This window comes from Pan paniscus, chromosome 2 (genome assembly GCF_029289425.2).
Source record: "Pan paniscus chromosome 2, NHGRI_mPanPan1-v2.0_pri, whole genome shotgun sequence".
In the NCBI taxonomy this organism is placed as follows: domain Eukaryota; kingdom Metazoa; phylum Chordata; class Mammalia; order Primates; family Hominidae; genus Pan; species Pan paniscus.
The window spans coordinates 78737185-78765102 of NC_085926.1; the positions used below are offsets into that span (position 1 = coordinate 78737185).

The following is a 27918-nucleotide window of genomic DNA, read 5'->3' on the forward strand; positions in this document are numbered from 1 at the left end:
TAGTTACTGATAAGCATTTCAGAGTTATATAATTAATTTTCTTGCTGACAGAACATAGGTGGCTCAAACTTTACAAATCACATTTATCTAGTTGAATCCCAATTATTTTAGAAATAGATGAAATAGATTAACTGAAACTCAGATACACATACATAAACAAAAATAATATACCCTTAATATTAAAGACTTAGTCTCTGATCCAATTATTAACTTCTAGGTCTTGACTGATCTTACATTTTTAATTTCAGAGGACTTAGGTAAAATTTTGCTTACAGTAAAGCCTGGTTATTCATACAACTAATTGAGAATTTTCACTCGTCTGATAATACAGGGGTGAAATGTTAAGACAGAACGACTTTGTGATTAAATGGAATAAATTTGATCAGCACACAATGAAAAAAATCAACACATGAAAGAAAGATGTATTTGAGAACATTTTTAATAAATAATGTGACAAAATTACTTTTCTGATTATTGGATTTTCAGTATGCAAAATTATGGCTAAAAATAAGAGGCTTCTTACATGAACATAATGAAAACATTAATCACATGGATTGTTCCCTTAGTACTGCACGCCTTTTCTATGGAACTTTTTCAAATTATCTAAATGAACAAGTTTGGTTTTGGTGAACACCAGCCTTTTTTTTTGTGGTTCAGTTTTGTTTGGCTTTGTTTTCCACTGGGGTCAGACCTGATACCTATCTATGAATAAATGTACATTTTTTTCTTCAAATAGCACCAATTATAAAATCAATGATATTCATAAAATGACAAAAAAGGATCATAGAAATCTACTAGTCAGAGGGCATCATTTGGCAATTGAAAGCAAGTAATGCCTCTATTAGAGATTTTAAGGAAATCTTGTAAGTTTCGACATTGGCCACAACAAACTTAAACCTCTTTTTTTTCTTTAAGTCCAGGAAAAGTGAGAACCATTTGGTTCATGGCCCACAATAAAGTATGCATGTTACTTCACCATCTGTCATTATTCAAATATTCCAAATACAAACATAGAGCATTAACAAAACAGGTTAAAAACGCTTCTCAACATTTTTTTTTCAATAAGACAAAAAAGGTTAATAGTTACAATGGTTTACAAATAAAGTTTAGTGATTGTGCTTTTAAAACCAAAAAAAAAAAAAAAAAGAGAGAGAGAGAGATTAAAAACAGTGCATTACAAAAACAAAAATCAAACTTCCTTAAGTGGCACTTCTGAAAGTTGAACTGACACTACCAGAAGAAATTTAGGCCAGTTAAGACAGGGATGTTCTTACTCAATTGGTCATTAAAAACATCCACTTGTTTGTAATACGTATTTATAATTACTTTTTGATTGAAAAATAGAACAAGGTTTTGCTAGGTTTACTTATGACAATGACTAGACAACCAGAGATCCAACTGGCTTAGCCCTACTTATCCAAAAGTACATTTCCAATAAGAATATACTTCAATGATTGAAATGAAGACAAAATAAAATACCACCAGGGTTTGCAAAGAGTAAATATTTACAATGTTTCTACCCCATTCGAATTGTTTGTGGTTCTGCATTTGCTATATTTTTAGTTTCTTCCAGCAAAGGGTAGTATGAAAAACTGATTTTGAAATCATGTTAAAATGAAATATGTTTTAATTTGCATTAGCAGTTAGCTATAGAAAGAAAGATTATACTTTGAGAGCCCTTGGCATGAGGTTGAATATCAACTTTCTATATTTGATCAATAGCTTGCTATAAATTAGCTTGGCATATAAGCAGTGCAATGCCATATCTCAGGGGCAAAATGCAAAAGAACAGTTTTGTTCCCTCTTGCTGGCTGATGACTGAAGCAAGAAGTCAAAGCACTTTGCTTGCTGGAAGTAAGGTGTAATGGTTTGCTCCAACAGCGAGGGGAATAGGAAGGCTCTTTGTAGGGTTAGGGATCAAACAACAACAATAAAAACCCAATAAAGTTTTTAAAATGATACCCCAATAAGAGGAATAAAAACGACAATTTGTACACTCTGATTGCACTGAACATTTTATCTGGCGTCATGTGTCATCTGACAGGACGCATCTTGAGTGATTTTCACATTAGATCTCATAAGCCTCTTGGTTGTCTTCAGCTTTCAGTTTCCTGTAAGAGATACGTTATTGTCACATTTGAAAATAAATCTTAAGAGGATTGTGTTTATTTATATGCATTTATTACTATTATAATTTAATGTGTCTTTTCATTTATTCAGTGGACTATGTTGGAAAGGGCTCATGTCAACTAATTCATTCATCAACCTTAGTTGGTCTTCACAGCAAATTCAACAAGTACCAAACTGGGTTCTGCACAGTGCCCCGGTGTTGCGTGGTGGGGCACAGGGCTCTGAGAAGCAGGAAGGAATGTGTTGAGTTATCTACTCCCCTCAGCCCCAAGTCAACATTACAACTCTGCTTTTGTTGGTTTTAAATACTGGAGTTAACAGTAAGGCCATTCTGTTCCCCCAAAAGGCTACTTCTATTTTAAAATAAACTAAGACCTGAAAAACAACTTCTCTAACTGTTTGCAGGCGGAAAGTCTCATTCTAAACCTCAAAATCGAAATACATTGAGCTTTATAGGACTTTCAATTAGACATAATGGCCTATACCTTTTCAGCTTCTACTATAAAAAGTTGTCATTTGACACCTATTTATCTACTTGAGTTTAACTATATTTATTAAAAAATTTTCCTCAACTTTTATTAAATTGAGAAAATACAATCTTTGAATGGGTGAGGGGAGAATTTATGATATGCCAAGGCTAACAAGAGAGTATATCTTTGACTTAAGAAGTTTCCTCCAACTGGGGAGGTCAGTGTCACAGACTAGGCATACACTTTCAGAAGTGTAAAGGTGAAGGACAGTTAGCCAAACCAGCCACATTACCCTGGTGCTGACTATGGCAACTTCCTCACTCACATCATATAACTCTGTCATCTTACTGGGTTTTTATAGCCTGCTACAATGCTATGAATTATAATAGCTCTAGATCAACAGCTCTTACTTCTTAACAATGTGTTTGCCATATATGTTTCTTATCTGAAAATCTGCAAATGAAGATAAACCCTAGATAAACTGCCATTAACATTTAAAACTTTGGGACACATTTCAAGAAAATTCTCAAATTCTCAGAACTTCAGTTTCTGCCATCATAGACATTAGAGTACTGAAAAGTTTGCAATAAAACAGTAACATTTCTGTACACTGATGAAGTTTCCTAACTACATAAAACAACCACAGTCTAACATTGGTAAACTTGGGGAAAAATTATAGATACCTCTAATTCTTCATTATTATCTTCTCCTCTTTCATATCCTCCAAGTACCTGCATTTCTGCAATATTTCTTCGACCTACATTTGCTTGTTCTCTTTGTCTGCTTCCTGATCCTCTTGATGACATTGAGCTTGAGGAACTGGGATCTCTGGGATTATTTGATGTTGGAAAAGTAGGTCTACAATAAGGTAGAATATCCTCTGTGTAATGAAATATAATAAATGCAGGTGAGCACCATCATACACTTTCACTGTATATTGTATCACTCCTGTCTATCTGTAATTCTGAATAAGGAAGCATCAGTGATTTAAGGTATAAATGAGGATACTCTATAAGCATAATGAATAATGCAGCATAGTGTCTTGAAAATGAAAAGTATAAGCCTTGTTGTTTTCCTGTTAGTAGTCAGGGATTTGGATTGATTCCACTCATAAGCTCTTGTCCATCTCAAACTCACTAGAGACCAATATCATTAAAAGAGGTAAACCAAACCTGGAGTCAGACTTGGCTTCCAATTCTGTCATTCACTATATGATCTCAGATTATTTTAGGCTTTAGTTTCTACTTTTCCAAAAAAAGTGATGATAACATCTATACCTAGAGGGTTTCTGTCAGGCCTCCGTTCACATGGACACGTGAGGCAGTTTCTTAGTGTTGATATGAAAACAGATGAGATAATAAAATATCTACATAACTTATAAAATGTTATTATAAGGAATTGGTAAAAATCAAGCCCAGTCTCCTAGAAATATCAAACAGAACCAAGCCTGGTTTCACTCCACAGACACCAAAATATCAACCTCCACGTCAATGTCCTATTTACATTATGGAACTCTGAATCTTAGAAGCCTGCTATTGTTGCTAACTTCAATCAGCAAGCCACTCCAATTAATTTCTGTCTCCTGAATTTCTACCTCCTTACTGCTTGAAATTTGGTGCTACTTCTACTGATGCATCAGCCAGCTGCTCACTTCTCTCCAAAGTCTGCCAACTCTGCCTTTTAGATGACAAACACATAAATACCTAACTCTTTGGCATGCTTTTCCCCACCTCCCCCAAATGCTTCCTCTACTATTCACATTGCCTGAATGAAGCCTGATTTCCCTTGAAGTTCCCCCTGACATTCTCTGTAGTGGAAGGGTAAGGCGGAAGGCTTGCCTCTAGCTCACCATCACCAGTTCTAAATCATTGCTCCTCTATCCTTGCACAAAAACATCTCCACCTCTGAGTCCCAAGCCATCGTTTTCTGAAGCCAGTATAGTCTTCCTTGATAGCGTCTTGTTCTTTCCATTCTACTCGTCACAACTTTCACCCCTAACCCACAGTTCTGACACATAGGAGTTTCACAGTCCATGAGGATGACTGTTTCTGCAGCTTCTCTTCATAACACTTGATACCATGTGACCATCATCCTCTGTCTCTGTTTCATCAACGGCTTTCTCTCTACTGACTTTAGTTTTCTCAAACTACAATATGATAAAATCTCTCTCTTGCTAAAAACTTTCCCCTTAAGACTGTGCTCTCCATGAAATCAACACCTTCTTTCTTTCCTCACCACTCAGCCAAGCTTCTTGAAAAGCAATTTGGATTCAATATTTTAGTCACAATTCCCATTCATTCTGCATCCCACTGAAATCTATTTATGCCTACATCACTACCATGAAACTGAGAAAATTGATAATGCTAACCGTGTTTCCAGCCTTGTGTCCCTGGACTTCTTACTGCTCTTAATCAATGCAAATATTATTCTCTCAGCTGCTAGCTTTCCTTCCTCCCTGGTCAATCTTCTGTGAGCTCTTTTTATGAAGCACCACGGATATGCTGATGCTCTACAGGTTTCTACTTTCAGCCTAATGTATATAATTCATATATATGTATAATATAATTATATATACGTTATACATATATGTATGTATATCATTTGTGTGTGTGTGTGTGTGTGTGTGTGTATAGATGAATGATATAGTTTGGATATTTGTCCCTGCCCAAATCGCATGTTGAATTGTAATCCCCACTGTTGGAGGTGGGGCCAGGTGGGAGATGTCTGGATCATGGAGGCAGATCCCTCATGGATCGCTTGGGCCATCCCCTTCATGATAGGTGAGCTCTTGCTCTGAGTTCACACAAGATCTGGTGGTTTAAAAGTATGTGGCACCTCCATCCCACTCTCTCTCTCTCTTGCTCCTGCTTTCACCATGTGATGTGCCTACTCCGCCTTCACCTTCCGCCATAATTCTAAGCTTCCTGAGGTCTCCTCAGAAGCCAAGCGGATGTCAACACCATGTTTCCTATAAAGGCTGCAGAACACTTAGCCAATTAAACCTCTTTCTTTTATAAATTACCCAGTCTCAGGTTTTTCTTTATAGAAATGCAAGAATGGCTTAATACTATATATATATTTTTTCTTCTACTGACCCTAGGTGATTTTACCCAGTCTCACAGATTATAACCCTTTCTAAAATATAACTGTCATAAGGGGAGGTATTTTGTCTGCTTTGCGTGCTGATATACTTTCATCTTGACCTGTAACACGTCATTAATATATTGTTTTACATTATTTTCATCATGCTGAATCATTAATTTATATTTTTAATTCCTAAACTATGCCCCAAACCTTAGGCTCCTATAGGCACCCCCGCTGAACCCCTACTCTTACATGTTCCTCAAACTCAACCTGTTGAACATTGACCTCACAATGCTCACTCCCTTAGATATCTTCCTTTGCTACATTCTCTAAGACAGTGAATGACATCACTAATCATTAAGATACGCAAGACAGAAAATTGAAATTATTATAGATTCTTCCCTTTCAACAACCTTTCCATACATCTTAAGTGTATCCTTTCCACATGGCCCAACATACAACAAGTAAGTTTGATTTTGACTCTAAAAAGTTTCTTGGATTTTCTGAGTCACCCATTCTTGCTCCTATAACATGGTTTATATTTTCTACATTTCTTGTCTGGGGGTTGCACACATCTTCAAACATCCTTGAGCTATTCCCCTCTAAACTGTCTTCACTCAGCCACTTTCCTCTTATAAAATCTATAGGCTCTTTATGACTTAAGCCTTCATGTACCTCAAGAGCTTCATCTTTGACCACTTTTATTATGTAGTAGTACTGAATTTCTTACAGTTCCCTCAATAGACCTTCGGGCTTTTTATGCAGATTATCCACCTAAATAAATCCTCTTTTCTTAGGAAAGGGATCTTTCCTAACATTCTCTCAGAGTCCTGAGTGAATTCTCTCTCTTCTGGACTCTCAAGTATCATGGCACTATGAAGGTTATACTGAATACAAAAATATCTATGAATTTATAGATTATCTGTCCCTCTCTCCCTGACTACAAGCCCCTTGAAGTCAAGGTTTATGCTTATACATAAATCTCAGGATTTAGTACAATGCTTAATAACACAGTAGGTGTTTGATATATGTAGAAATAAATTGAACTAACGGAGGCAAATGTCAGCAAAATGATCAGAAATTCAAGTCCAAAAGACCACTCTCCTTAATGAAAAATAATCATTCATTATACACATAAATCAGGATGCCTCTTTCACTATAAACAATGTAAACTGAATTATGAAGGTGAAAATTACAGCAATGCATAAAAATGATCATTTAATGGCATATATACATAGGGTTATGATTCAAATAAAAATTTGGAAAAGCAGAGCATATAAAATAATAACTCATCAGTGTACCTCAGTGATTTCCATGATTCCATGGGTTCCTTGTTTCTAGACTAATGGTCTAGTCTTACTTCGTTTGTTAGAAATATTTTATAGCAGAAAGGACAACTTACTAAATTTATGAAGATTGATTTTAAAAATTTTATCTCTGTTTTCTAAATCTGCATACAAGATATTTTCAGGTTTGTAAAATTTCCTTCTGAAGAATAATCTCAGCTACTTTTTAATTTTTTAAAATATTTATTTATTTATTTATTTATTTATTATTTTCCAAGACAGATTCTTGCTCTGTCGCCCAGACCTGGAGTATAATGGCATGATCTTGGCTCACTGCAATCTCCTCCTCCCGGGTTCAAGCAATTCTCCTGCCTCAGCCTCCCGAGTAGCTGGGATTACAGGTGCACACAACCACACCCGGCTAATTTTTTTATTTTTAGTAGAGATGGGGTTTCACCATGTTGGCCAGGCTGGTCTCGAACTCCTGACCTTGTGATCCACCCACCTTGGCCTCCCAAAGTGCTGGGATTACAGGCGTGAGCCACTGCACCCAGCCAACTTTTAATGAAGCCTTCTTATAAGCAGGAATTGCTCCATACTTTCTGGCCAGATATAAACCTCGCAATTTACATCATCACATTCTATTTATGAATCACTATTTGAAGTCGAGTCACACTGAGTCAAAAGTTCAGAGCCAGATCAACTTTGGGTTAACTGAGAAAAATAAGTAAGTTTTTCAAGCTTTGGATTGTGGTGATATTATCAAGGATATTGTGGTCACACAATAGAGGCATCAGCCTGAAACGCACAGCTTTATTTATAACCTCACTTGTGAGTCTATGCCTGGATTAGGAGTTCATGCTGCAGTCACAGAACAAAGAGAAACTGCCCTCTGTGTTGAAAAGAAGTTAGCTAATGACCAGATGTCCATAATAAATACAACAATACACTGAGGTCAGATCTTACCACAATATATCTATTAAAATACAGTAGTTAAGTGCCCCTGTAGGTTTTTAAGTTTCATTCCCCTATCACTCTTTGCTGATTCCTCAACTAATAATCTTCCATTTCTTGTGTTTCTTCCTCCTACATGGTTTCTTCTCTTTAGTCTATAATAATGTTCAAATCCACAATCCTAAAACATTTCCACTGATTTGGCCTTTCTGTCAAACTCTATCCCAAGATTTCCTCCTCATCCCAAACTTCCAGAAAGAGCTTACTTGTGCTCATCACCTCCCTTCCAAAATTTCCATTCACTTTCCAACTCCATACAGGCTGGCTTTTATTCTAACCCACAAAAAACATATTGCAAGATCCCTTTTTTCCTCGCTTGGTTTACATTCAACTTTCACCACTGTGGTATTTTATATGCCTTCCTGTCTGAAAATTTCCCACCCCATTCTTTATAGGACACTATTTTCAATAGCTTGGATATCTTGATTATTAAATCTCTGGGTCGGTCAATCTGTTTCCTTAATAGGATGTTGATTATCTGCCTGCTCCCTAAGTATAATCATCCTGGACTAGTGATGTGTTGGAGCAGGCTCAATATTTCACAATAGCTGAATATATTCATCTCTTCCTACCTCCACATTCAGTGACTTGAAATTGGCAATTTTGAGAGTATTCATACAACAGAAGTAAGCAAATGGCTACAAATTAGGGTTTGGTTTTGTTTTCTTCCTGGATAGCCGATTGATAAATAGTTACCGGCATTATCTCTGCTGAAATTCAGACTTTGTCATTCACATAATTATCACCTCTGTGTTGTGGGTTCTAAAATCCACTCTGTCCTCACAACCTTTCTCCTCACCTTTAAACCTAATTCTCTAAATTTTCGTTGTGATTTTTTACTATCTGTGTTCTTGTTGGCATTTTAATCCATTCAAAACTGCAAAAATTTTCCCCATGAAATTTAACATTTTCCCTGTTCTTTATTTTATTTTTTTTACATTGGTTAATACAATCATGTTTCACTGGTCATTCAGGGCCACCTAGTCAACCTATGAATAACTTTTTTTGTTTACTCTATTATTTCAACTTACCTTTGAACATTCAATTAGCCACCAAGTCTTATTGGGCCTCTCTCTGAAGTGTCTGTACAGGCTGATCCTTCCTGTTCTTCTGAGCTATTTTAATTCAGTGCTTTCATATTTTATACTTAGAGTGTTACTGTAACGTTTCTGATACCTTCATCTACCGGTTTCCAGTCTCTTCCTTCACTGTATAGTGCTGCCAGTTATTTTTCTAAAACACATATCTGATTATGTCCTTTCTCACTCAGAATTACTTGTTGGCTCACAAATGCCCTTGTTATAAATCTCAAACCCTTCAGAATAGTATCCCTGGCCTTTGCAACTTGGCCTAACCACCTTTCTAGTTTTATTTTTCACCCAGGCTACAGAACAGTTGTGTGATCTCAGCTGACTGCAGTCTTGACCTCCCGGGTGCAAGCCATCCTCCCATCTCAGCCTCCCGAGTAACTAGGACTAGAGGCATGTGCCAATATGCCCAGCTAATTTTTGTATTTTTTGTAAAGATGGTCTCTGGCCCCAAATATTCAATTCTCCAGCCAAAGTGGAAACCATTGTTCACCAAACATTCATTTTCACACATTCATGTTCTTTTCTCAACCTATTTATTTTCCCCAATATCCCTTCTCCCTCTTTAACCTGTGGAAATCATGCTTTCCTTTAAAATCTAACTCAGTTGGCACCTCTCCAGGTGATGTTGAGTATAAAGGCATATACTGGAATGAACTGTATTAAAATTATTCGAGTACATCCCTATCTCCTCCACTGGAGAGCAAATTTCTTAATCTTACCACTTTTTACATGGCCATATAGAGCCTAACTGTATGCCTTGCAAACACACTCAATCTATATTTATTTGCTGCTTGATTGGATGAGTACCTTGGATGAGATGAGTCTTTGCTGGTGGAAGGTCTCGTTTTGCTGCCTTGTTTCCACGTCCTTTCCCGTCATTTTGCTGTTCCTGTGCTTCTCTGGGATCACCTGGATTTGTTCGCATGTCAACAACCTGTCTTCCATCCAATACTTCTCTCCCCTTGTAACTGCTTCCTTTTCTGTCTGATGATCTGTCTGTTCTTGCATCCACAGAAGGGAGTTTTGGCACCACTACAGGTCGTACTTCCAGCTGTGTCTTGGATTGGGCAGTAGGTGACTTTATAGCAGGTGGCGGCACAGGAGGTGGTGGAAGATCTAAAGAGAAACATTAAAAATACTACTGTAAAAGTCTGCTGCTTATAAAATCATCAAACATTTGGATTATCATTGGAGCCACATTCACCTAAGAGATACTATATCTTAGATGAACTAGAATACTTGAAGGTAACCAAGGAAAAATACCCCCAATTTTTTTAAATTTATGTTTATTTATTTATTTATTCTGAGACAGGGTCTTACTCTGTCATTCAGGCTACAGTGCAGGTGCGCAGTCTCAGCTCACTGCAGCCTTGACCTCCTGGGTGCGAGCAATCCTCTCACCTCAGCCTCCCGAGTAGCTAGGACTATAGGCGAGCATCACCACACCTGGCTACGTTTTGTGTTTTTTGTAGAGATGGGGTTTTGCCATTTTGCCCAGGCTGGTCTCAAACTCCTGGACTCAAGTTATCTGTCCACCTTGGCTTCCTGAAGTGCTAGAACTACAGGCATGAGCCACTGCACCCAGCCAAGACCAACACTTTTAATGTACTCCTGTTATCTAGCACAGAACCATTGAATGACAAAGTTGGTACTTAGTGACATCTGCTCCTGGGATAGCTAACGCTGGGTATATGTACTGTAACTTTCTCTCTCCCAAGTATGGTAGAGCTTCCTAATTGATTTCAGTATAACACTGCTAGTACCAGATGCATGCCTTTGCTCCTCAGACAATCACTGCAAATTGATTGAGGTTGTACTTGAGTTGAGACTTATTTGCTATCTCTAATCTAGCCTAAATCTCTTCTTATTTTGTAGAGAAGGAAGCTCAAATATGTAGACCTTAAGCTACTGTGTCATCTCAAAGCTAGATATAATCAGAACCAGGACTAACCAATGGTTCAGTGTTCTTTATATTACTACATTCAATTGCATGTTTATAATCTACTATTCATTGATGGCATCTCACCATTGTGTTTACGTACCCAGAGGTTTTAAACTAGATAATCACTGGTATAAATATATGTTAATTTCATTTACACACACACACACACACACACACACACACAGTTACTTCTAGTTGTAGTTACATCTTAAGTAATACATATTACATATAATGTAACTTATATAATTTAATTTCTTCCCTTTTTTGGAGACAAAGTCTTGCTTTGTTGCCTAGGCTGGAGTGCAGTGGTGTGATCTCAGCTCACTGCAGCCTCTGTCTCCCATCAAGTGATCCTCCCACCTCAGCCTCCTGAGTAACTGGGACTACATGCCACCACACCCGATTAATTTTTGTAGTTTTTGTAGAGACAGGGTTTCACTATGTTGCCCAGGCTGGTCTCGAACTCCTATGCTCAATCCATCCACCCACTTTGATCTCCTAAAGCACTGGGATTATAGCTATGAGCCACCACACCCAGCCTATAATTCAATTTTGTATATCATAGATATACTTAAGAATGAAAGTAGTCATAAAATTTGATATCTAGAAAAAATTTTTTAAATCAGTGCTATCTTTAAAAATCATTCCTCCAGGGAGAAAGGAAATATGTATCCTAATATTATTTGGTAATTTAGTAGAAGAATAAGAGTAGATACTAAGTTTCAGTTATTCCGGCTGCAGTATGGGGAATGTATTAACAAGAAAAGCTTCAATTCTGGAGGTCAAGAGATTATTATAATAACTCACATAATTAATGATAGGTGATAAAATGTTATTGGTGTCTGTTCAGATGGACAGGAAAAGACGTGTTTGAGATTAAGGCAGAAAAATCAATATTATTTCAGGATCAATGAAATACAGTACAGGGATGGGGGGAGGAAAGAATCTAAGATGACTTTTAGGATTTTTGTCACAGTTGGCTTGGTGAATGAAAAGAACATCACTGAAGGTACAGAATGCAACAAAAGGGAGAGTTTGTGAAGGAAGACTGTAAGTTCAGTTTTAAAAAAGTGAATAGGAGGAGCCTTTGGAGTATCAAAATAGAAAGGTACAACAGGTATTTGTAAATAAAATCTGACTTTCAGGAGAGATCAAAACCAGAGATACAGGGATTTTGGAATTATCAGCATAGCTATGTTTTTAAGTCATGTCTTTAGAAATGGTAACGTTTTCACATTTCTAGAATAATGTCTAGAATAAACTAAAACACATTCATAAAACATCTATTGCATGCTTAGTATTATAAAATTAGCCTTAAGATTTTAAATTAAAAAAATACAAATTTACATGGTAAAAAATTCAGTAGGAGTTTAAACTTGAAAGAACAACCTCCGTACCTCCCCACCTCCATTTCAAATCCCTAGTATTGACTATGCAGAGGTAATGGGCTTGAATGGTTTTCTATAGATCATTCCTGAAGTTGTTTATAAAGCAGGGCTGTCAAGTCTCATAACTGCAGGGAGCACCGTTCACATCAAGGACTATATAAAATGGCCACACCTGGGATGACACAGAGTACCTGTCTTCCCATTCACATGTGGTGACCAGATAAAAAGGACCACACACACACAGAGACAGCCTTCCTTCTTTACCAACATGAATGGATTGCGCTGTTTTCACCTAACCAGGTAGTTATACAGATTTCCATATGTGTACATAGGGCTTTACTCTTTTTTGGAAAAGTTTGCCTAATGTTATATTCTATGACTACATCATTATTTTTTAGCCAATCCCTATAGAGAAATATTCTGGTTGTTTCCAGATATTTTATTATTATTGACACTGGGCCATTGACCATCATTTTCATGTATCAGCATGAGAAACTGTTAAATATTAAAATTGTGTTTTGAAGATTCTTAGTATAACAGCAAATTCATGGCCCTAAGAAGCATCAGTTTTAACCTAGTATTTCTCATAATTACATATTTTTAAAAAATAAATGAAACTTTTTTGTTCCATAAATATACAATTTTTTGAAACTTATTTTCTTTTGGCATTATATGCTAAAGCTAAGGTGTTAGAATTCATTGTATTAGTTTTGAAAACAGACAGTCTGAGTTGCCATCTTAGTACCTACCAGCTGTTTTACTTAGGAATGATTATAAGAAGTGATCACACTTTTACTTGCATTCTTTTGTTAGTGGTTTTCACGGCTTACCATGTTCGAGTATCATATAAATAGACCCAACAGTTTAGCCAAAATGGTAGCCAATTATAGCCAATAGCACTAATTTTCCCTCTGATTTTATAAAATCAAGTTTTTTGTCTTGCAAGATAGATCGACAGTGTCACAAGTGTGTTTTTCCTCCTTTGTCTACTACTTTAACAGATTTTTCAAAAAATAATACATAAAAATAACTACTATGATGTCCCCTCCCTTGATGTTACTTATTATTAAAGATAACCAAAAAGAGAGAGTTAGAAGACAGGCTCTATCAAGTAGCCTAAAGCCAAGGGACCCAAGGAAGAATGATTTTAAGTTCAGACTGAGCCTGGGATTGGCAACAAGGGGAAAAAAGTCTAATTCAGAACATACCACGAAGCAGAGAGAGTGAGTGACTGCAGGCTCATTTCTGCACTATCTGCTTGCTATAAACTTAAATTGGATTGCGAACACAGATTATCAGGAAGCTGATGACTGCCACTATCATCAAATCGTAAAATGTCTGGGCCTTTAAGATATCAAAACTGATGACTACCACTATCTTAACATCATACAAAGGCTTGGGAATATATGACTCATGAGACAAAATCTGTTACTAGATGTTCTAGATAGGTGTTATTTATAACACAAGTTAAAAAGAGAAGAGAACCTGATGATAATTTAAAGAATTCTAACTTCCTATATATATTTGTCACTGTATCTAATTGACAATTAGAGAGGGAAATGTTGACAGGTTTGATTTCTTATATAAACAGATTGCCAAATAAATTCTTTCTTAGGTATTATAAAATATCACCAAGCAGGGATATCCCTGCTTATGAGGCCAGGGATTATTATAGTATAAACAATTCCATATTCCACATAGTGATATATAGTGCTTTCACCCAATTTGTACCATGAGTAGTACAAATTGGATTTCACAAATTGGATTGTGGACTTGTTTTGTATGTATGTGTGTAGACTTCATGTAATCTTATAAACACTCATTCTTTCTACAAGACTTTCCAAATAACAGTATAATGCATGTAAAGTAACATATAAGAACATATGCATTCAGACAATTCTGCCAACATTAACCTGCTATAGAGATCCAGCACTCTATTTACTTAACCGCTTCAAGTCCTCAGACCTTGTAATTAATGATAAATCAAGTCAAAATAACATCATTCCAAAGAGGGTGGTGAATTTATAATTTATGAAAAGTAGGAATGGAGAAATAATGTAGATTTGGTTTTTAAATCAACTATGTAAATGCATTAGAGAGGTTGAAGAGAGAGGATGGAAAGAATCTATTAGAAGGTCCTAGAAATGCACTTATTCCTGGCTTTTACTCAATAAGACTCTGGCTAATAAATATTCATATATCCTAATCCCACCCTTTATCTGGGTTCAACTTGTAAGAGGCAAATATGGAATAAATAAATCATTAGATACCGCCTGTCAGTGTGACTGAAGCATGCAGCACTCTCCTTTGCATCGAGTTCTCCCTGCGTGCTTACGAGACCTTGGATTTGACCGCAGAGCAAGGTTTGGCCACAATGCCAGGTGTCAGGGGCTGGTGCACTGTTATGGGCTGAATTGTGCCCCCTTAAAATTCAAATGTTGAAGTCCTAACCCCCAGTACCTCAGAATGTGACTGTATTTGGAGTCTTTAAAGAGGTAATGAAGTTAAAATGAGGTCACCAGGGTAGGTCCTAATCCATAACTGATGTCATTACAAGAGGAGATTAGGACACACACATACACTGGGGGAAGATCAGGTGAAGCACAGGGAGAAGATGGCCGTCTCCCAGCCAAGGAGAGAGGCCTCAGAAGAAACCACTCCTACGGACACCTTGATCTTAAACTTCTGGCTTCCAGAACTGTGAAGAAATAAATTTCTGTTTTTTAAGCCACCTGGTGTATGGTACTTTGTTATGGCGGCCCTAGCAAACTAATACAAGGATTAACTGAGAAGGATCATCGCAAATTACTCTTTATCCGTTCAGACATGGCCACTCTTTATCCTTCTTTATATAGTTTTTAAAGACTCTACAAAGGAATGTCATAATCTGAACAAAATTTACAAAGTAAAGATGCTACAAAATCAATACTGACAAACCATATTCTGAACAATAGTTCACATAAATGTATTGACAATAATCAAACTCATCCATCATAATCCATACATTTTGCCCACTAAAAAGAAAAAAAAACCCACAAAATCCTTCATGTCTTACAAATATGTTCAATTCACATTTTAACAATCGGTAGCTCTTTAAATTCTTTCTTCCTCTCCCTTCTCTTTTTTAATAAATTGTACCAATTGTGTCTGCCATTGAGCTTCTTCATGAGTTGGTCTATGAATATTTTTTCCAAAAATGCAGTGTAGTAATTTGGGAAAATAATTTCTGAAAAAATGGCTTTTGTCTCTACGTCATAACCACTGCCATCCAGCGTGTCTGCATTTCTTTTATTTAGTGCATTAACAAGAATCTGCATTATATGACTTTAATCAATATGCATGATGGGATATGTATATAATAAGACACAGCATTGTTATTTTGTGTTTCTTTACCAAACAGTAAGCATTCAGCATAAAGACCTGTTAGTACAGTAAACATAACTTGAAGGATAGTTACCAAAATATTGAAAGAAAGTGAATGCTGTAATAGCTTTAGTCATTTCTCCATTTTATCTATTTTTGTGACTTAGAGAAAATAATTATTGGCTTTTACATTGCAGTATACACTATCATAATTTTGCATAATCACTTTTGCGAAATGAGCAATTAGAAATCCAAATAAACAGTTCAGATTAACTTTTGGCTTCATAAATATTTCAATATATGTCTTTGGTATTTCTGAAATTAATTTAAAACATAACTTGGAGGCATCAACATTCAATTTAATAGTTATTATTCAGGGATTAGTTCGAATTATATTTAATTATTAACACTGAAATAAGTACTACAGAACGTGGGACAATAAATACAGACAATTTTCAAGCATAGTGTAATTTATAACTGTGATACAATATTCTTTAACTTGGCATGCTTACATTATTTCAAACATTTTTAAAAAGCATCACTCAATGCCAGATTCCCCTTTGAACAAGTATAAATATGTGGTAGAAAGATCTACACAAGGCTTTAGGCCAGATTTTCTCCCTTATGTATTCAATTTAGATGTGTTTACATCCAGGCTTGATGTTTGGTCAGTTTTTCAGTGAGAAGCACTCTCTTCTAGATAATAAAATTTGATAAAACAGCCATAAAACTTGAAAAATGCCATTCTCGTGGTCCCATAAATGTAAAATTGCTGGTAGAGTTGGGGGATTTATACCTAGTGTTTGTCCCTTCACAGAGGCAAACATGCAAAAAGCCACTGTAATAACCCTTCAAAATCAGATAATATTCTGACAGCTCAGTTTTACTAACAAAAGAGTCCTGGGCAGAAGCCAGGAGGCCCAGGTGCGCTGTGTCACACCAGTATTTAATGTAGTCTAATATCAGATAGATGCCAGTGAGAGAAAATACTCAGAATAAAGTATAGATAATAGCATGGACAGCCACTCATTGCAAAATTACTTGTGCTCATCATGCTGTGAGCTTTGTATTAAATTCTTCTGTCAAGTGGTAGGAATCATAGGGAGAAGTACCTCAGAAAACCTTCCTTGCAACCTTGGATAAGGATCTATAATATTAGGCTTTCATATGATAATGGCAAATGATGCCCTTTTTGAAAAATTGCTGACTGGTAATGAAAGTCCTAATCAGATTTTGTTGCAGAGAACCAGGAGGTGGGGGAACTATGCCTGTAACACCCTTCTTCCTCCACCCCTTTAGCAAATGTAGCAAACTTGACAACAGCAGTGAGTCTGAGAGAATTTATCTTACATGAATTTCCAACAAAGCCTGTGGGGTTGTTTTATAAAATGAGAAGGTGGTGGTTTAATAAATGCTGGGCCACCTGAGGCACTTTCATTAAAGGCTTTTTCTAGACAAAATCACACTGTTTGCATTTTCCTCCTGTGCTGCCTCGAGAATATGAACGTTACCTCTTCAGTGAGAGTGGATATTGTATGTGAAGGCATGAAGAAAGGTGATTTATCTTTTGGTGCCCAAAATAACTGTTCGTAACACCACTGTTGTTAGAATTAATATTCAAACACATTTACTGTCTTCTATTTGAATGCAAAATTGTAAAATAAAAAAATGAAGACACTTTGGAGGATTTATCAGTAAATCTGACAAAGGTTAAACCTATGCCATTACTTCAACTATCAGTTTCAACTACAGTGATGTTCATTTGTTTGAAACTATAAAATAACTTTCAAAAATATTAAGGATCTACAAATGGTTTTGTTTTTTTAAATAACAAGCTTATCAGAAAACTGCAAGGAGTAGAGATGCTTGACAAAATATGTAAGTAGGTCGCTTCTATAAGTAATATGAAGCTGATTGTTAATAAATTTTTAATGTAATTTCTAACGTCAGTGAATGCATTTGCTAGTCCTAGAGAGGCAGGGTAAATAGGCGAGATTCATAGATGTTTTCATCCGTGTCAATGGACTCACCATCTGTGTAGGTTTCTCTGCGCAGATGTCCTGGCTGGTGTTTCGGTTTCTTGGCTGGTCTGGTTTTCTGCATTACGGCGGCACTCATGTTGCTGTCTGTAGACACAGGACTTGTGGGCCTAGGGCACTGAGACGCATGAAAATGTCGACGGCCTAAGGAGAAAAAAAAAAAATCCAAGCCAAACTCATCAGTGAATTTTAATTACAACAGGAACAACAAAAAGAAAACATTAAAACCAGAAACAGCTTTAATTTTTCTGAAAAGCAACAAAAAAAGCTTAAACAAACTCTTCTAGCAAATAATAGGCTTGTTGTCACTCCGCTATTTACTGGAAAAAATACCCCAAAAGCAGTTTCTGCTTATTTCATTTGTTTTAAACTGCAGTGCTTTTATTCTGTTAAAGTTCATGATACCTATTTATTAAAGAAAAGTATTCCAATTATTTTTGCAATTAGCTTCACTAAAATGTTATACTTAAACAAAAAGTAGTAATTAAATGTTTGCATAATATAGCCAATGTTTGTTGCTTTTTCAAAAGAAGAGCTAAAGTTCTTAAGAAATTCATGTTCTAAGAAAAATGAACAGTACTAATGGCACCCATATTTTAATTAAACATATATTTATAGTATACTTTGAAGACAGACTCAGGTGTATTCTCTTCAGGTGGTCTGAAATTGATCTAGCTCACACATTTAGGTCTGCCAAAAATTACTTACATCTCTTTTCTATCTCTAAATATTTGCTAGTTCTGGATACTTAACGTGATCCCTCCAAGACTTCTGTTTTTTTTGGTGGTGGAAGAGGTAGATGTTTGGTTTTGGAGAAACAATAATCCCAGGTACCAGTGGGAATTGAATTTACTAATTAGACATGGCGTATTTCAAAGCTCCCACATTCTCTGGTGCCTTACATAGATGCTGTATTACAACACCTACAACATATTTAATCCATAATCCCAATGGAGATATATTGGTCCTATGTTTGACTTTCACTGTTTTGGTTTCTAGAAATTCTAGTCACAAATCCAGAACTTTCTACTGTACCACAAGAAACTTCAAATGGACCGCGACAACATGTCTTTTGGCTATAAACAGAAGCCACATATAGTGCAATCAACACATTTAAAGATGATAACTGAAGCATATTAAATAATATACATTAACGCAGCCAAGTGAGAAGCAGTGTGACTGGATATTCATATTAACTTCAAGTCACATGACAAGCACCGTCATTCCCTGAAAAGACACTGCAATAAGCAGAGGCCAATGCATGTTTAGTTAATTAAAATTATGAGCTCAAGGAAAACCAGAAGTGCCATTAAATTACAAAACAATAAAATTTTAAACCAAACTCTCTTTAGCTATGATGGAGACTATTACAATTAAAGTTACATATCCATGAAAACAGAGAATTAGGGCTGAGACTGAACCCATTATTCATTCTACTGTGTAAGGCCATCCACTGCTCACAGACTCTGAGCTATAAGGTTGTTTACAGATGAATTTTCAATGTTATTTCTATGTTTCGTCCATTTAATAAACTGAAATATTTTCTAACGTATTCTCAAAGCGGTGGTTTGAGATGCTTAATTTCACCATTTTTTACAGAAGGTTAAAAAATAAGGAGGAAACAAAAGCCGTATGTAAAGTTAGATGTTATTTATTTATTAAGAAAGATAATTAGGTTTGCATAGTTTATTACATTCAGCAGCTACTAGAGGAATAAAAAACCATATTTGATTGAATGACATAAAATATAGGCCTGGCCAAAATAAATATATATTCTACAATAATAAGTTGAGAGATATTAGAAATCTTTTTCCTGTAACACATTCTTGATAAATAATATATAGAGATGACTTTATAATGTAATTTACATTTTATCTGAATATATTCTACACTGATAAAAAATAATGGCCAATCCAATATGTGAAAAGACCATGGAAAACTACCAATGTGGTAGTTATTAAATTAAGAAAAATAAAACAGTAAAATACCAGTAACTGACTTGTTGTGATGGCCTTTTCCTTCTCTGAAATGTATCTCTTTCTTGCTGATCATTTCACTCTACTATTTAGATTTTCTTGGCTATCAAAAATATAAACACACAAAAATATGTATGGGAATGTATATATTAATTCTACAGAAATGAAAATCATGTGATAAATAAGTCTTACATTTAAATTCTTTTCTTTCTTGAACTATTTACTTTCTAAACAGAATTGGGAAGAGGAGGAGATAAGTAAAAATATGTTGTAACATAAAGATGAATATATGGTAATTAAAAATTGGTTACTAGCAATGAAAGTAAAAATATGAAAAGCACTTGGTTTAGCTTGCTCTCCCAATTATTATATTTAAAATGTTTACTGTAAGTATGGAACGTTTATGCTTGAAAATGTATGCACATTACATATACCGTCATATCTTCCCAATTAATATTCTAATTTGAGAGGACATAAAGAGAATGGGAATTAAGGAGAAATAGCCCATTTTCCAAAGGTCAAAGTGATCTACTTGGATATTTATGTATTTTCCCTACAGAATTTTTATTTAAACAAGAGAACTATCACAACAAATTTGATTTTGGTGAGGTTCTACACAAAAAATTAGAGTATACATTCAAAAACACAAACTTCATTTAATTGACTGTATGTATAGTTTAAAGAAATTATATCAATTTGTGTAATACGTATATTTGCTATGGCTATCCTAAAAAATGAGGTAGCTCCCTATCACTCATATTATGTAAGATTTATTAAATAAAAACTAAATAGAAGATTTAAAAAGCCTTGTCAAGGAAAAGGGAATAATCCAACTAAGTCATATTCTTGGACTGTCATTTCCTTAGGCAGCTAAAAAAAAAAAAACTGTAAGAATAGATGCTTTTCAAATAGGACGTAAGATCATAGGACAGAATCAGCAACAAACATATATACATTGAGTTTTCTTTCCCAGCTTGGTGAAAAGTGTTAGGACTCACCAGCAGCATCCTGCATTTGCCGTCGTGCCACTTTCAGACCAGCATACTCTGCCGCTGCTGCGACTGCCTGGGCAAAGTCAGCATCAGTGAAAAAGGAGCCGTCCGAAGAACTAACACTGGAGCGTCCGCTGGAAATGTTGTCCTCCTCTGAGGCTGAGCCCCAGCCGTTGATCATGGACCCCGTGACAGAGCTCTCCAGGTCCCCAACACTGGAGGCAGGTGTCTGCTCAAGCCCACGTAACAAAAGCCTTCTGGTTTGCATCTTGGCTACCTCCATGTCGGCTTCGTCTTCTTCCTCTTCTGGCGCATCCGTATCCATATCTGAGACCAGGGGTCCTGAAATGTAGCCATAGGTATGTGGAGGGGAGATCGGCCGTGGTGGTGGAGGAGGACTCACAGGCTGCCGTCTGTATGAAGATAAATAAATAGGTCTGGCTCAGCTTGTTATTTAAGACATAAAAGGACAAATTACCCAAGAAATTCACAAGCATGCAGATTTGACCTTTACTTCTTTTGAGCTCATATGTTCAGAAAAACAACTGAATATCACAATATATTTAAGTTTGATTTTATATTGAGTTGCACTTCGCAACCAGAGGCTCCACCGGGTTACTTTCTGATTCAAGTTTAATAGAAATATAGTCAGTTATCTCTAAGCCTTCTTATGTTTTATCATTTGGATTATGTTTCATGAAAAAAGGAAAAGTAATACTTGTTTTGAAAACATACACATATGTATCTGTCCTAAAGCATTTCAAATATTATCCATAGTTTATCATTACTGAAGACAACTGACATTCATCCTGAAACACTTTGCTCTGCAAACATCTGTTTCTTTCCCTTTTTTAAATCACCTCTCCTACTTTTTCAAGCAAATGAAGTCATTCATCTTCACTATAAAGAGTAAAATTTCATAAGATTTAAAAAAGCACACATTCAGCATATGATATAATTTCCTTTAGATTTTATTCTATTAAAAAAAAGCTATGGAAGCCAAGAGTAATTCTTCTCTGATTTATTTGCTATGAGTTTCATTAAAGATCATTAACTATTTTTAACACTATTGCATTTATTGTTATTCTATCTTTTTTAAAAATATATTTAAAGGTATTTTTTCTTATGTCCTGGAATTAATTTAAGAACCAGAGTTGAGGACAAAATGAAGTAGTCTCCCAAAATATAGGTAAACAGTTACCAATTAATTGGTTTCAACCAACTCTCTGCAAAGATGAAGAATAACAACAGCTAGAAGCCATCCTTCCACTAACACCACTAGGGCTATGATCCACAGTGATTAGATGACCAAGAAGGTATAGAGCATTTTGACTTTAGTAGGAAGCAAGATTCGTGGAAGGAAGTCATCCCCATGGGAGGAGAATGCTAAGAGAATAACTCTTAAATTAAAAGAGTGCCATCAAAAAAGGAAGACATGGTTGGATTTCTAGTTGGAGGAGTCTTTGGTCAGTGACTTGCTCAACAGTCCTAATATTCTCTAAGCAAGGGTAAAGAGGTGACGTATGGAGGACTTTCAGATGGAAAGGTCATTAAAACACCTCATCAAATTTTGCACTCCTGAGAAGTAAAGAGGATAGATTCTACACAAGCTGCCAAACTGAGCACTGGTATTGGAGAGCAGCTGAGATTAGGGTCTAGGGTCATCTGGTGACCTCCACAGCTTGGGAGGCTAGGAGAGATACAGCATGAATGCCATCAACTGGTAGTTTACCTGAAGATATGGATAAATCACTTAAGAACTGCAAATGCCTAGAGATGGTGCCCAGGATTGAGGCCTTCATCAGTGGGATAAGTGAATGTCGGCACCTCTCCTTTAGCACCCTTATGATACTCATAGAGTAAGATGAGATAAGAATAGCCTTTAGAGCTAACCAAGCAGAAGACTGGATCCTCATCTAGTTTGCCCTTTTCTCATTCCATCTTCCCTGCCTTAGCCCTAGGAGAATGCACCTGGCAGAGGCAGGTGGAGGGAGGTATTTAAAAGCAGAACATGATCACTTTCTCCATGCCACCATTGCCACAGAAAAGGGCATTTGGCAAAGGATGTCTGGGAATGCACAATTGAGGTTTTAAAATGAACAGAAATGACTGGGCGTGGTGGCTCATGCTTGTAATCCCAGCACTTTGAGACGCTGAGGTGGGTGGATCACCTGAGGTCAGGAGTTTGAGACCAGCCTGGCCAACACGGCGAAACCCTGTCTCTACTAAAAATACAAAAATTAGCCGGGCGTGGTGGTGCATGCCTGTAATCCCAGCTACTCGGGAGGCTGAGGCAGGAGAATCACTTGAACCCGAGAGGCAGGGGTTGCAGTGAGCCAAGATCAAACCATTGCACTCTAGCCTGGGTGACAGAGTGAGACTCTGTCTCAAAAAAAAAAAAATTAATTACATGACATTAAATTAATAGAACTAGATTTTAACAGCAAGCAAACAAAACAAAACCATACAGGACCTGGTCAAGATCTAAATAAAGTTAAAACCAGTAGGATCTGCTCCAAGATCTCTACTATAGAGAGGGAAAAATAACTTTGATATGGCACAGTTTCTAGGGTGGCATGGGAGTTTTTTGAAGAAAAACGTTTTCAAGCTGGGCTTGGTGGTGTGCACCTGTAATCCCAGCACTCTGGGAGGCCAAGGTGGGTGGCATCAGGAGTTCAAGACCAGCCTGGCCAACATGGCGAAACCTCGTCTCTACTAAAAATACAAAAATTAGCCGGGTGTGGTGGCAGACACCTGTAATCCCAGCTACTCGGAAGGCTGAGGCAGGAGAATTGTTCCAACCCGGGAGGCGGAGGTTGCAGTGATCCAAGATCGTGCCATTGCACTGCATCCTGGGCGACAGAGTGAGACTCCATCTCAAAAAAAAAGAAGAAAAACATTTTCTGCTTTTTATCCCAATGAATTTGAACTTTGATAAACCTGTTCAATAGAAATGGAAAACATTAAAAATAAATGATTATTAAAAATATTGCAATTAACTCATTTAATGAGCACTTACTTTGTAGCTAAGCATATTTTATAAGACTTATTTAATTCAATAACTTTTTGAGTTACTTTTTAAATGATCATTTTACAGGGGAGAATATTGAAATTCAGAGGGATTAAGGGTCTTACCAAAGTTGCCACAGATCACATGTATCAAATGCAGAATTTAAAACCAAAGTTTATTTCCAAGGGCATGACCTTCCACACACATATATAAGTGTAAATATATTATATATATATGTGTGTGTGTGTGTGTGTATACACATAAGCTAGGAGAGATATGTGCCATATACAGATGTATTAAAAAACCAAGAAATAAAAGCTAATATATTACATTGAAAAAGTATGCATATACACACATATATGTAATTATATATTATTATGTGTATATATCTGTTATATATACACACAACATTCTTTAATATAATGCATTATTTTTCATTTCTGGGTGGTTTTTAAAGTGTCTGTGTGTGGCACTAGGAGAAATATGAAAAATGTGCCAAAGCTGAAGTTATTTAAGAGATTAAAATAGATAATTGTTTCAATATGGAGTGTTATACACATAGGAGGAAAACCATTGTTTAATTTGGAATGCAATAAAATACCACACTTAAAAGTTAATTTACAGTCTTTGTCAGCATACAAACCCAAAATACCACAAGAAATTTCTTCCTTCTTAAAGACATGTAAGACTTTTTAGCACAAAGGAGACTATTTTGACCCTCAATAAAGAAAGATGCAGAATGGCCGACTTCACTATGAAAGGATGCCAGCATTGTTGTGTTTGGATAATTCACATTCTGTAGAGCAAATACATCTTCATGTAAAACAAGGGCTGGCTTTTAACTACAACCACCCTTTACAAATATTGAAGAAAGACAGAAAAATTTATTCAAACCATCTGTAAATAAGGCAAGCCCAGGGAATGTGTGATAAACATGTACAGTTTGAAATATGTAATACATTCTATTGGAAAACAAAAAGCCATTTCAAGATGCTGCACTCAAGTGGGACTTGTTGCAAATGAACCTCAACCCTCTAGATTTCTCCCCGAGGGGTTTCAATGTCTTCTGAAATAATGTATAAGTATATGACTGTGTATCGCAACACTCTAGTCTCCTGCAAGAATGATGCCTTCATAAACATGTTCAAGAGAAAAGCGGAATGATGTCATTAATTTATCAAAGTAGGTGTTTATACCATTCACCATATAGCATTTACCAGGCAAAAGACAAAGGAGAAAAATGCACACCTTTGAGATTTTGTTCTAACACCGGTGTAGCTTCAGTTTCTTGTAAAAGTAACTATTACCTCAATTTATCTGTATTAATAAAACAAGTAAATGTTCATGTATTCCATATATGAACATAATTTTTACTTTTCTAGAGACTTTTACTATACTGCAATAAAGTTAAGTATATCAATCACTTTTTAAAACAACATAATTGAATAAGTTTAATTATATTATTTTCCCAGCTATTGTTTGAAAAAAAGAGAAGACAAATTCCTATTATGTTGATCACCTAGTTTACCCAGTTTTAGACAAAAATGGAATACCCTAGAAGTTCATTATAATACCAAAATTGAAATATTCATAATAATGCAGGTCTTTAATGTTTATATAATTCGACTTGCAGTGTTATAATGGTTTAAGTTCAGTAATTTTATTAATGTATCACACTATCTGCATCCCTTATCAATAAATATAAATGTAATCAATGTATTTATTCTTTAAACATTTACTGTGAGCCTACCATGGTAAAGACTGCTAGATTTATACCAAAAAGATCACAGGCAAACAGAGCTTAGGTAACATGCTTTATGCTTTATGATAGGTAAGGATTCAATTTTAAGGTAAACATACTTAATGTAAGCTACATATCTGGCCATGGCAGACTGTATTCTACAAAATGTCCATAGCAATATCTCCCATTCCAAATGCTATTCTGAAATGAGAACTTGCCATTCTCCCATCAAGAGAGGTAGATGAGTTCAACACTCTCGAATCTGGATGGATGGATTCTGTGATTGCTTTAATTCAATGTGGCAGAAGCAAGACTATGCACCAGTTCTAAATGTTAACTGGCCTGGCAACTTCCCCTTCCTGCCTTTTGGATGCCAGCTGCCATGAAAGAGTTGCCATTAACCTGAGACCCCATGTTATGAGAAGTCCATACTATATGGTGAGACCTGGAGGATAAGACTCCATGTGGAAAGAGACAGAGGTCAAGGAGCACTGAGACATCAGACACACGAGTGAAGAAACTAACTTGGAAGTAGATCTTCCATCCCCAGCCAAGCAACTAAAGCCATATGGATTGGAGATGAATTGTCCAGCTGAATCCTTTCAGAATTCCTGACTCATGGGATTATGAATAAAATGATTAGATTACTTTAGGTCACTACATTTTGGAGTGGTTTGTTAGACAGCAATAGAAACAGGAACTCGGGCACTATGTTAGGAATTCAGCTAAATGAAATAGATATCCATGTCTAAAGGGACTTTAGTCTAGTGGAGGAGACAAATAATTAAATATGCAATGACAGAGGATATATAGAGTGTTGTGGGAACACATAAATATGGCTCCTATCCCAAAGCTGGGACATCAGGGAAAGATTTACTGAGGAGGATCTGCCATTTAATCTTGGATCTAAAGGATACATAGGTGTAAGCTCCAAAAGGAGAGGAGAAAATGGTGTTCCAGGAAGATGGGAGAGCATGTGCAAAGATATTGAGGTGAGTGAGAATTGTGCTTATTTCAGGAACTAGAAGAAACTTAGAGTGAAGACATCACAGACATTGTTCGGGGAGTAGCAACGGGTAAGGATGGTAGGGCACACAGGGGTCAGATCACAAAGGGCTTTGATTGCTACATTAAGGAACCCTGCTTTTATTTTAAGAAAAATGGGAAGCCATTGAGAGATCTTAAGCAATGGAGAGACTTGATCAGTGTTTCAATTTAGGAAAATGCCTCTGCACAGTCTGCAGCAAGGAATTAGATTGAAGGAGGAGCAAGGCTGAAGCAACAAGACCACTTAGCAGAACATTACTGTAATGCAGGTGAGAGAAAATGGCTGTCGGAACTAGGAAAGTGCATTTATGGCTGGAGATATGTGTATCACTCAGAATGATATTTAGGCAGTAAAAACCTACAGGAATAAGTAGTTGGATATATGGGTCTGAAGCTACAGAAAGAGATTTGTAGAGAAATAGCTATCTATATCTATGAGTGTACCATTAGGGAAATGGAAGAATGATAAGAATCAGAAGTCGTCTACTGATGGGGCAGACATTAGAATAGATCAAGGGATCAAGAGGAGACTTCATTCAAATACTTAAGATGGAAATCACAACATTGTATATAGTATCAAAAAAGGTAGATACAATTAAAATAGCCAATATTAAGGAATTGGTTAAATAGAGTTACACACTTTACACAAGTGTCTAAATAAAAAGATAACGTGAAAAAATGCTGTTCAGTGAAAAGAGTAGTTTATAAAATAATATTGGCGTATCATAAATCCAAGCAATATATAAGTAGAGAATAAAGATTGAAAGGATCTTTACTGAGGTCTTCACAGTGATTTTCTGATTACATAGATCACTGGGACTTTTATATTTTCATTTTGTTTATATGTATTTTCAAAAATTTCTATAGTAAACATATAGAATATACATTAATCATAAAAAAGCAGTTAAAGCACTTTTTAAAATTGGGCTTTCACTTACTTTTTATTAGTGCCCAGTGTTATTTCCAGCAATGACCCTGGAAATAAAATCCATAATACCCTTACAGATTGAAAATCATACCTTTGAGAAAGGCTGAAAATAGTCAAATTGATTGTAAGTGCACATAGTTAATGTATTACACAATTACATATATCTGCCTCAAGTTCTACAAGCATCCATTTGCCTGAAACAATAGACAGTAGGTCAACTCCAATTATTCCATAGTATCCGATTCCATTCATCAAATACTTTACTGAAGAAAGCTCTGTGGAACTCAATGACATGAACGAGATGAGTTCTGCCTTCAAAGAACTTTTAATTTAAATAGGAAAACAGAGATACAAACAGCAAATACTAATGCAATATGAAAACTGGATAGTGTGGTAACAGGGATGGGAACAGACTCT

At 36.0% G+C, this 27918-nt stretch overlaps 1 protein-coding gene across 12 annotated transcripts in view; it reads right to left on the minus strand.

The window, feature by feature from the left end:
• Positions 1-421: 421 nt before the first annotated feature.
• Positions 422-27918, minus strand: part of ROBO1 (roundabout guidance receptor 1) — a 1167237-nt gene continuing 1139740 nt past the window's right edge. For all 12 annotated transcript variants that reach the window (XM_063602854.1, XM_055110152.2, XM_055110151.2 and 9 more), the window contains 5 exons: positions 20782-21188; positions 17799-17951; positions 9883-10191; positions 3284-3480; positions 422-2111 (listed from right to left, as the gene is read on the minus strand). In XM_063602854.1, coding sequence (XP_063458924.1) covers positions 2097-2111; positions 3284-3480; positions 9883-10191; positions 17799-17951; positions 20782-21188 — 1081 coding nt within the window. In that variant the 3' untranslated portion in view covers positions 422-2096. The remainder of the gene's footprint in view (positions 2112-3283; positions 3481-9882; positions 10192-17798; positions 17952-20781; positions 21189-27918) is intronic.